Below are 12435 nucleotides of genomic sequence, written 5' to 3' on the forward strand. Positions count from 1 at the left end.
CATATTGGCATTACCAGAGACGGGGAGGGCACGCGGGAGACCGGGGTTCAATTCCCCAACGGGAAGGGGTAGGCTGTCCTTGTAAATAAGAATTTGTTCTTAACTGATTCCCTATGTGTTATTTCATAGTTGTGACATCTTCACTATTATTCTACATTGTAGGTAGTAGTAAAAATAAAGAAAAATCCTGGAATGAGTAGGTGTGTCCAAACTTTTGACTGGTACTTGCTTAATTCATTTGATTAATATTATGGTGTTCTATTCCAAGAAAAACAAAAAACCCTATGGGTTTCCGTTAGGATGGAACAGAAAATATGGCACTGTACAACATGATGGTCTGCAGCACAGTACTGAGCTATTTAGCTAAAGACTCCCTGTGTTGTGGGGGCAGGGTACACAAGAGACCGGGGTTCAATTCCCTGACGGGGAGGAAGGAGTAGGCTGTCCTTGTAAATAAGACTTTGTTCTGATTCCATATGTGTTATTTCATAGTTGTGATGTCTTCACTATTATTTTACAATGTAGAAAATAAAGCAAAATCCTGGAATGAGTATGTGTGTCCAAATATGGCGCTGTACAACGTGATGGTCGGGAATAGGCTAAAGCATAAGTGGATTGGAGGATTCTAAATTAATATCTAAGGGTCATAACATTTCCACACCTACATCGGTTACACTATGTATTTGTAGTGTAACCGAACTTTCAGTTGAGCGTACTACTCTTTGCCTTCTCTACTTCTCTACCAGTAGTTGATGCTGTTGCTACTGTATGCAACCTCTTGCAAGCTAGTTAGCATGACAAATTACTAGTTAGACATTTTTCGACTTTGGGTGTGTTCTTAAATTCAATCTGGAGTGCCTGCGCTCATAAATTCAGAGTATTGTCTGATTGTCAGTTTGTAAATTCAGACCGTTTCGCTCTCGGAGCGCACACTGGACGTTCGGGCTGAGGAGTAGGGTTGATTTGAACGTTCTGGCCTTACAACGGCAGTCAAGCACCTAAGCTAACGTTGTCTAGCTATTTTCAGACATAAATGAGACCATTCTGACCATTTTACTCACCCTAGCAGAGCTGGTTAGGCAGTTTTCATGTTAACCTCTCTGGGATATGTGGGACGCTAGCGTCTATTCAACAGCCAGTGTATTTCACTGTATGTTTTGTTCGATAAATTTCATATTTACATCCAAAAAAAAACATTTTACAGTGGCACGTGATGTTCAGAAAATGTTTTGCCTTCCAAAAACTTCCGGTGAATGAGCACATCAATTTACAAAAATACTCATCATAAACGTTGATAAAATTTACAACAGTTATTGAAAGAATTATAGATACACTTCTCCATAATGCAACCGCTGTGTCAGATTTCAAAATAGCTTTACGGCGAAAGCACATTGTTCAATATTCTGAGTACAGAGCTCAGCCATCAAAGCAAGCTATATAGTTACCCGCCAAGTTCTGGAGTCAACAAAACTCAGAAATAGTATTATAAATCTTCACTTACCTTTGCTGATCTTCGTCGGAATGCACTCCCAGGACTCCCACTTCCAAAGGAAATGTTCATTTTGTTCGATAAACTCCATATTTATGTCCAAATACCTCCGTTTTGTTCGCGCGTTCAGATCACTATTTCAAAGGCATAATGCGCGAGCGCAAAACCCGAGATGAAAAGTCAAAATCCTTAGGGTTTTTTTTTTAATCATAAATATTAGATAATATTCCAACCGGACAATAGCGTATTCATTATAGAGGAAAAAGAGGAACATCGCGCCTGCGTTACGGCGCAGTAAACAACTCATTGGTCTCAGGCAGTCCACAGCTCTTATTCTCTCCCCAGTAACAGTAGAAGCATGAAACAAGGTTCTAAAGACTGTTGACATCTAGTGGAAGCCTTAGGAATGACCCCAAAGACACTGTAGTTTGGATAGGCAATCACTTGAAAACTACAAACACTTCCTGGTTGTATTTTTTTCAGGTTTTTGCCTGCCATATGAGTTCTGTTATACTCACAGACATCATTCAAACAGTTTTAGAAACTTCAGAGTGTTTTCTATACAAATGTACTAATAATATGCATATCCTACCTTCTGGGCCCAAGTAGCAGGCAGTTTAATTTGGGCACGTTATTCATCTGAATTTCTGAATACTGCCCCCTGTCACCAAGAAGTTAACCAGAGTGTTGGTGACTGTAACTGTGCTGCTGGAAACAATTTAATTACGCTTTTTTGCCGACGTTTAGTGACAAGGGCCATATTAAACGGGTGCTGAGCACTTGTGAATTCATTATTCTGCACTCTGGTACACTCAGATGAGAGTGCTCTGAAATCGGTGTAGATAGCCAGAGCGAATTTACGAAAGCACCCGAATGATCATTGACAACGCACAAAAACTATATAATTTAGCTAAGTGTGACGGGAATAATGACGGGAATAATCAAGTCAATAAACGTTGGGTAGTTAGATAGCCTATAGTTAACCTCTATGGGCTAGGTGGGACGCTAGCGTGCCACCCGTGGTGCACTCCATCAACAGCAGGTGCATTTCAAGAGCGGCAAATTTGAATCCAAATAAATGTCAAAATTCAAATTTTTCAAACATACAACTATTTTACACCCTTTGAAAGATAAACATCTCCTTAATCTAACCACGTTTTACGATTTCAAAAAGGTTTTACGGCGAAAGCATAAATTTAGAGTATGTTAGGACAGTACATTTACAAGAGTTGTGTGTAATGTTTTGTCAATTCAAAGACAGGGTCACCAAAACCATAAAACCAGCTAAAATGATGCACTAACCTTTTACAATCTCCATCAGATGACACTCCTAGGACATTATGTTAGACAATGCATGCATTTTTAGTTCTATCAAGTTCATATTTATATCCAAAAACAGCGTTTTACTATGGCATTGATGTTGAGGAAATCGTTTCCCTCCAATAACCGGCAGTCAAGTCAGCGTCACAAATTAAATAATTAAAATTAGAAAACATTGGTAAAATATTATATTGTCATTTAAAGAATTATAGATTTACATCTCTTGAACGCAATCAACTTGCCAGATTTAAAAATAACCTTACTGGGAAATCACACTTTGCAATAATTTGAGCACTGCGCCCAGAAAAATACGCGTTGCGATACAGACTAGACGTCATGTTGGGGAGATCTAAAATCGAAAATACTATGTAAATAATCCATTACCTTTGATTCTCTTCATCAGATGTCACTTCCAGGTATCACAGTTCCATAACGAATGTAGTTTTGTTCAAAAAAGCTCATCATTTATGTCCAAAAATCTCCGTCTTGTTAGCACATGATCTAAGCCAGCCGGACTTCTCGTCATGAACGAGGGGAAAAAATATATTTACGTTCCTTCAAACATGTCAAACGTTGTATAGCATAAATCATTAGGGCCTTTTTTAACCAGAACATGAATAATATTCAAGGTGGACGAATGCATACTCTTTTATAACGTATTGGAACGAGGGTACCCAACATGAACTCGCGCGCCAGGTGTCTAATGGGCCATCATCGTTCCATGGCTCTTGTTCGGTCAGATCTCCCTCCAGAAGACTCAAAACACTTTGTAAAGGCTGGTGACATCTAGTGGAAGCAATAGGAAGTGCCAAAACATTAATCAACCCCTGTGTGTTTCAATGGCATAGGCTTAAAGGTAATTCAACACATCAGGTATCCACTTCCTGTCAGAAAATGTCTCAGGGTTTTGCCTGCCAAATGAGTTCTGTTATACTCACAGACACCATTCAAACAGTTTTAGAAACTTTAGAGTGTTTTCTATCCATATATAATAAGTATATGCATATTCTAGTTACTGGGTAGGATTAGTAACCAGATTAAATCGGGTACATTTTTTTTATCCAGACGTGCAAATGCTGCCCCCTAGCCCTAACAGGTTAATATACTGGCAAGTTTGATGTAAAACTACTATGTTAGGTAGCTAGTTAACATACCGGTACATATTGCTGAAATGATATGCTATGTGGTTCGTAAGGACCGCGTAGCTAACAAATTGTCAGCCAACATAACGTGTAAGGTAACTTATTTGAAAATAAATTACTTTATTACATTGAGTAGCAAGCTACACTTGGTCGTTAGGACAAATCTGGTCTGTGATAGGATTTCTTTTTTTTACACCTAGCTCGGCTATTAGACTATTCTTTAGTAAAGGTTGAATAGTCTATTGTTCATCTATTAGCCCCCTCCCCCAACTTGTAACAAATTATTGTTACTCCCATCTTGTACCTCGCCCTCTTCCACGCGTCATTCTGTGCCTGAGTGGCTCGCTTGTGGGCGTGCTGGCAGGATATGGCAGCATCTTCGATTGTGTGTCAAGAATTCTGCAGAGCAAGTTTGTATGAAGGTCTGGTTATTCACAGGCAAATTGTTATATGCTATGGAGGTACATTTGTGTCTTTTTGTCAAGAGCGAACCTTTTTATTTTCAATCAAAAATAATTGTTCTGAAAGCAACTTTTTTTCCGACACAAAGGAAGTCATAGCGGACACCTACGAAGAAGAACTGTGTGATGAATCCATCTCAGGTAAGCAGCACTGGGCGTTGTTCCGTCCAACTTTTTCATAGCTAGTAGTTAGCTCCCACAATTCAGTGTCGGTTCATAACATTCTACTATATTACATGCATACATACCGTAGAATGATAAATCATGCAATTATTATTCTCAAGCTAACCAAAAGCATTTAGCTACGAACGCCTGTTCTCGCCATTTTCAGTTGAATTAATCTAACTTTCTTTCATGGCAACATAATCAGGCCATGTCCTATTTGTTTCATAGTCGATATATAATCATATTTCATGACAGTGTAACGGTTAGCTTTTTTTACAGAAGGATGAAAGAACACAATATGTCTGTCAGGCAATGCTATTCTGATATGTCAGATGAAGAGTTAGACCAGAAAGTCAGTGCCATTAAGGCAAGGATGCCCCATGCGGGCTTTAGAATGGTCAAATGAAGTCTCAGAGCAATCATCCATCGTGTATAATGGAGAAGAGTTAGGGAGTCTTTGCAGTGTGTAGATGGTGCAGGTATCATTGCCAGAATGATCCGGTTTCGTTGCATTGCTCGGCAAAAATACTCTGTTCCTACTCCCCTGTCTCTTGTCCACATTGATACAAATCATAAATTGATAAGGTACTAAGATGTATTCAGTCTCCATCAAATCTAAGAAGTTATTTAAACTTTTTTATTCTTACTTATTCGTAGACAACTTTTCAATGATGTATGAAATTGGAGTTGTTCTTCATCAACTGGTAATACATAAATAATGAAGCAGGTTAATAGGTTAAACATTTCACTTTTAATTCCAATGCTTTTTTTCAAGATACAACATTGTCATCTTTGGCGGTATAGATGGATTTTCAAGGAAGGTAAGTATATTATGTTGTATACGTATTGCATATTTCCCATCACCTAATGAACAACCACAATACCAGTCTGGTGTTAACCTTTCTGTGCTGTATTGACGTATCCTAAAAAATCTGCTTCTTTAGATTGAACGGTCATATCTCACTGATTGTTTTCATATCTACAAAAAATAAGCTATTTTCTTTACTTTCAGAGTGCAAACTGATCAAGGGGTCACAAATGTAGATATTGCCAGATGTTCACTGTCCGAGGAACAGGCCTTGGTTTATTGCTGGCAGAAGTGTCCATAACCAGAGGTAATTAAACTGTTCTGTGTTCTTTTTCTCTCTTTCTCTCTACCTGTCTTGTTGTACATGGAACCTGTCTCACATGCATTAATTAAAAAACCCTTAAGATGTCAGCTGCTAATTTTCAGATTTACACCACATAAACATTCAGCCATTTTCACTTGACTATCTGTTGTTACCTGTTGCTGCCAAATCATCATCAAGCTTCAAGTGGTATTTATGTCTAATAATGACATATTGTTTGTCCTCATGCGTCTGTTTTTCAGCATAAAGTACTCTGTAGCCACTTAGTATGGACACCAGGTGAGACCACACACACACAATAACAGTCTCCCCTCTTCACTTCATCCCACTCCCCCATCTCCCTTAATCCTCTAGGTTATATCAGCTGTGTTGGTGAACCCCTCCCGCATCTGAACTGGCTGACACAGAGGGCACAGCATCATAGGGAGAGGTCACTTGGTCAGGTCAACAGAGATGCTTTACATTGAAATACAGATAGAGATGTAGGCCATGTCCCAGAGTCCCAGAGTTAATGATCCAAGGTCAGTTTTGCATTTCATGATTATGATGACTGACTGTGTTAGAATAAAAAAAAACAAGGCTTAATCATGCTCTCTCTCTATCCATCTGTCTCTCGTCTGCAGGTATGTTTTAATGTGAGAGAGGAAGCCAGTCCCGTCATCGCTACCTCACCTGCTCTTAAGATAACCTTCGGGCCAACTGGAGGCCCAAGGCTGGTTAGGAGACACCACTAGAGACACTGTAATTGTGATGAACTGAGAGAATATTAGGGTAGCACTACAGTTCATTAATCATATGCTGTCTGCCTCTGTTCTTACCGCTTTCCTTTTCTGTCTTCTACACCTCTCTCCCCACCTTGTCTTTCTTCCTCGTTGTATAATGCACACCATATGTGCATTTAAGTACAGATTGAACTTGTATTTATAATATAATATTACAATTATCATAATTATTATGTATTATGTATTTATGTGTATTATGTATTTATAACACCTGGATAATTAACTTCTTTCAAGTAAAGCGTTTCACATTCTCCACTGGTTGAAATTAAGTATCTCGTTGAAATAGTATCCTTTGTCCTCCGCTTAATGCAGATGAAGGGAGTTAGATATGCATAGATTTTTGGTCTGTATATATGAATTACAAATCAGCCTTTACTTAAATCATGTTTCTAGTCTATTGCATAGTTACAATGTGTAATCATTGATGTCCCAGGAGCAGGAGCGGTAAACACTGTTGAAGTGTATAATTGTAATACATACATGCAGACATAGCATCATTCAAATAATGGAGTTTGATACACCTGGTATTGGATATGACTGAAAAAGAATGTCTCACAGAGATTCATACCTGAACCGCACCTTTATTTGCCAAGGAAGAGTACATGATCAGTGAATATATTCAATGTACAGGCTACAATGTGGGAATCTCATGCGTGGTAATAACTACAGTCATTGTATATAGGACTTGCATCCTTGGCACAATAAAGTTATTATATTCTACTCTATCCATAGGCTTCATTAATGCCAGTCAGACTTGAAGTTGATACAACAACTATGATAGCTGAAGTTCATAGATTGGTATGAATATTTGTTCAGAACCTAATGTTTTAGGGTCCATACACAGATCGGCTACGTACTGTAGCTAGCTACACATCCATATGCATACAGTTATTTTTATCCTCGACTACACAATTACCAAGTAAATAGTTAGCTAGCTATGTTACTTCAGCTGCATTGCATGACAAGGCAAGCTTACACAATTTTACATTCAATTTGCAGTAAATGCTTTAGCTGGCTAGATTCTTTACATCCACTGTTTTCCAAGATGACAGCCTGGTTTGCTGGTTTTCTCAGGAGTCCCTAAAACATGAAATAACACGAATTACAATGTCACACTCATGTCATAACACCAGCTAGCTAGCTGGCTAATGCTAGCTAGTTAGCGAACTTGCTAAATAGCAATTTCCGTAAATTAACTTTATGACAAAAAAATATGCACAATCGTTTGTCTCTTCATTAACTAACATATTCCTCTCAATTGTACATGTTTTGCTTGGCTCGTTATGATGTTATAATTACTTACATTTGCTTCCAACGTAATGTTATGTCAGCCAACTTTGCTGAAGAAAGTCACAAGGGACGGGTGGCTCGTGTCAAATTTGTCATTGGAACTCGATATGATTGGTCATATAAAAACCTTGGGACCCAAATGCATAATGAGTGCTCTAACTCCCCCTTGTGGTGGTCTGGAGCAATGAAGCCGTGACGCTGGGTACCTCTAAGTCCCGCGGTGTAAGCTCACAACTTTTAAAGGAGGAACCACTGTACTAGTTGAGAGTCGCTGATTTAAAACAGAGTTTCCGAGTTGGAATTCCGAGTTGGATGACCGTTCAAAACGTATTTTCGCAGTCGTAGCTAGTTTTTTTCCAAGTTCCAGTTGTCTTAACCTCTATGGGCTAGGTGGGATGCAAGCGTCCCACCCGTGGTGCACTCCATCAACAGCAGGTGCATTTCAAGAGCGGCAAATTTGAATCCAAATAAATGTCAAAATTCAAATTTTTCAAACATACAACTATTTTACACCCTTTGAAAGATAAACATCTCCTTAATCTAACCACGTTTTACGATTTCAAAAAGGTTTTACGGCGAAAGCATAAATTTAGAGTATGTTAGGACAGTACATTTACAAGAGTTGTGTGTAATGTTGTGTCAATTCAAAGACAGGGTCACCAAAACCATAAAACCAGCTAAAATGATGCACTAACCTTTTACAATCTCCATCAGATGACACTCCTAGGACATTATGTTAGACAATGCATGCATTTTTAGTTCTATCAAGTTCATATTTATATCCAAAAACAGCGTTTTACTATGGCATTGATGTTGAGGAAATCGTTTCCCTCCAATAACCGGCAGTCAAGTCAGCACCACAAATTAAATAATTAAAATTAGAAAACATTGGTAAAATATTATATTGTCATTTAAAGAATTATAGATTTACATCTCTTGAATGCAATCAACTTGCCAGATTTAAAAATAACCTTACTGGGAAATCACACTTTGCAATAATCTGAGCACTGCGCCCAGAAAAATACGCGTTGCGATACAGACTAGACGTCATGTTGGGGAGATCTAAAATCGAAAATACTATGTAAATAATCCATTACCTTTGATTCTCTTCATCAGATGTCACTTCCAGGTATCACAGGTCCATAACGAATGTAGTTTTGTTCAAAAAAGCTCATCATTTATGTCCAAAAATCTCCGTCTTGTTAGCACATGATCTAAGCCCGCCGGACTTCACTTCATGAACGAGGCGAAAAAAATATATTTACGTTCGTTCAAACATGTCAAACGTTGTATAGCATAAATCATTAGGGCCTTTTTTAACCAGAACATGAATAATATTCAAGGTGGACGAATGCATTCTCTTTTATAACGTATTGGAACGAGGGTACCCAACATGAACTCGCGCGCCAGGTGTCTAATGGGCCATCATCGTTCCATGGCTCTTGTTCGGTCAGATCTCCCTCCAGAAGACTCAAAACACTTTGTAAAGGCTGGTGACATCTAGTGGAAGCAATAGGAAGTGCCAAAATATTCCTCAGCCCCTGTGTTTTTCAATGGCATAGGTTTAAAGGTAATACAACACATCAGGTATCCACTTCCTGTCAGAAAATGTCTCAGGGTTTTGCCTGCCAAATGAGTTCTGTTATACTCACAGACACCATTCAAACAGTTTTAGAAACTTTAGGGTGTTTTCTATCCATATATAATAAGTATATGCATATTCTAGTTACTGGGTAGGATTAGTAACCAGATTAAATCGGGTACATTTTTTTATCCAGCCGTGCAAATACTGCCCCCTAGCCCTAACAGGCTAACTAGGCAAGTCAGTTAAGAACAAATTCTTATTTTCAATGACAGCCTAGGAACAGTGGGTTAACTGCCTTGTTCAGGGGCAGAACAACAGATTTGTACCTTGTCAGCTCAGGGAATTGAACTTGCAACCTTTCAGTTAGTAGCCCAACACTCTAACCACTAGGCTGCCCTGCAGCCCCATGCTTCACCGTTGGGATGGTGCCAGGTTTCCTCCAGACGTGGCACTTGGCATTCAGGCCAAAGAGTTCAATCTTGGTTTCATCAGACCAGAGAATGTGGCTCATGCAATGGAATGTATTTTTTGTGATGTCTATTGAGTTGAATCAAGGTACGCTCGCAATGGCCGCCAGTCCACCCATTATGCCATCATTGACTTGAATGGGGACGGCTGTTCTATTCAATCTATTTCTATGGCAGCACAGGCAGTCGGGAGCTGAGAAATTGGAACAGTTATTACAGTGACAGCGTTCATTTGGCTGGCCAATTACCGTCATCCAAAATTCCATGGTCATCACAGCCTTAGAAGGTTCCCTGCTCCACACACTCTCAATACGTGCGTTGCTGGTAGCCTTATGTCTGCCTCGCCGCTCACAGAATGGAATTCACAACACAATGCAACACAACAAAATGTATTATTATCTTGATTTAAAATGTTTCCGAACCGCAATGTAATTGTTCTGAACTGCGAGCCGAATGTTTTAATTTCACCCACCAGCTGAGTTTTTTGCGGCTCACCCGCGGGAACCATGGGTATCCAACCCGATGCAGAACTCTACCTCACACATACAGTACATGAGAGGTTACAGGAGGAAAGCTAAGCGGGAGATTAGTCAGAGTATAATTACACCTGCTACACATACATTACACACACACACACACACACACACACACACACACACACACACACACACACACACATACACCCCTGATTTCTGTTTGAGTCAGACATAGGAATTATTGCAGTTAATTATTGTTACCAAATCGCTGTCTTAAATGAGCGGATTGTGAATGGCTTGCCTTTTGAAAGATCAAAGAGTGTCAATTAGGTGTAGACTAGCATGTTGAGGTGGTTGAGCAGCGTCTATTGTGGGAGTGTTTTCTATGGGAATGTGAGGCTGACTTGGGTGTCCTCATCTCTCACACTTTCCTGATTCATTAGACATTGTTGCAGATGTTTTGTTATGGATGTACTTTTGAGACACTTTTGAGGTGTTTGGGGTATTATCGATATTTGTGGAACATTACTAATATTCTACTTTACTCTAACCTACTCTAGTCTACTTCACCCTAACCTACTTTACTCAATTCTACTTTACACTACCCTCTACTCTACTCTACTCTATTCTATTCTACTGTACTCTACTCTATTATACTGTCCTCTACACTACTCTATCTAGTTTATACTCTAGTCTAATGTCATGTTCCTTGTCTCCAGGTTCCAGGAGTGATGCTCTGCAGCATGGTACGTCAGGGACCCTCCCCCACTTCCTGCAGGAGCCCGATGATGCCTATATCGTCAAGAGCAACCCCATCAAGCTCAAGTGCAGGGCCAGGCCAGCCCTGCAGATCTTCTTCAAGTGCAATGGGGAGTGGGTCCACCAGAGCCAGCACCAGTCTCAGGAACACACCGACGAGAGCACAGGTGGGACACACACTGATGTGACATAGAAACACATACACATGAATGCAGACACTTTTATGCACCTACCCACACAAACACATATAATGTACATTCACATGCTTACACACATACACAAATATGCATTCACACACACAAACATGTGTGGCTCAGTTGGTAGAGCATGGTGTTTGCAACGCAAGTGTTGTGGGTTCGATTCCCACAGGGGACCAGAACAGGAAATAAATGTTTTTTTAATGAAATGTATGCATTCACTACTGTAAGTCGCTCTGGATAAGAGCATCTGCTAAGTGACTAAAATGTAATGTAAATGTAACATACACACAAAAATATACATACACACACAGAAACACTGTTTTTCATACCAGTCTATCATTTCATTTGGTGTGATAAAACGGTGTTCATATTGTAAAGACTGAAGGCCAGTGAGGGTTAAAATGCAGTTTATTGACTGTTCCCAAGCTTAAGTCTAACCCTTAAAATATTATTGCCTCACCATGTGACAATTATATTCCACACAGTTACAATCGAGCTCCTGCCGTCTCTAAATCTGTATTGTTTGGTGTCTGCTTTTGTCCAGTTACCTTCCCATCTGGCTCCTTCATGTCTCTGAAGTGTGTGTATATGTGTGTATACCTTATAGGGATGTGCATCTTTCCCGTTTCGATTCGTATCAAGATACATGGGCTCCGATACGATACAGGAACAGTACGTTTTAGTTTGAAACTATTCAGCGCAATTTGGTTTGATTAGAAGAAAGAATCGATGCGATTCGGTTCGATGCAATAACATTTGTTGCATAAACGCATCCATTCTACAATCTAAATTAAAATCTGCTGCTGATGGAGCTCATGCGCTGGGCCTCTCTGAGCTGGATCTATCTGAGCTGACTTGTGTGTGTTTTTGTTTAACTATCCTTGTGGGTATTCACAAGGATAGTAAAACAAGGAAAATTCAGACAAGTGGGGACATTTTGCCTGTCCCCAGGAGGAAAAATTATATTTTAGGCATAGGGGTTAGGTTTAGGGTTCCAATTAGGGTTAGGGGTTAGGTTTAGGAGTTAGGTTACGCTTAGGGTTAAGGTTAGGGTTAGATTTAGGTTTTGGGGTTAGGGAAAATAGGATTTTAGATGGGAATCAATTATTTGGTCCCCACAAGGATAGCAATACAAAACTGTGTGTGTGTGTGTGTGTGTGTGTGTGTGT

General features: G+C 39.5%; 1 protein-coding gene across 2 annotated transcripts in view; it reads left to right on the forward strand.

The window, feature by feature from the left end:
• Window positions 1-12435, forward strand: part of LOC106567541 (netrin receptor UNC5D) — a 354474-nt gene that overhangs the window by 225035 nt on the left and 117004 nt on the right. For both annotated transcript variants that reach the window (XM_014136944.3, XM_014136955.3), the window contains exon 2: window positions 11027-11233. In XM_014136944.3, coding sequence (XP_013992419.1) covers window positions 11027-11233 — 207 coding nt within the window. The remainder of the gene's footprint in view (window positions 1-11026; window positions 11234-12435) is intronic.

This window comes from Salmo salar, chromosome 01 (assembly GCF_965601325.2).
Source record: "Salmo salar chromosome 01, fSalSal1, whole genome shotgun sequence".
Taxonomy (NCBI): domain Eukaryota; kingdom Metazoa; phylum Chordata; class Actinopteri; order Salmoniformes; family Salmonidae; genus Salmo; species Salmo salar.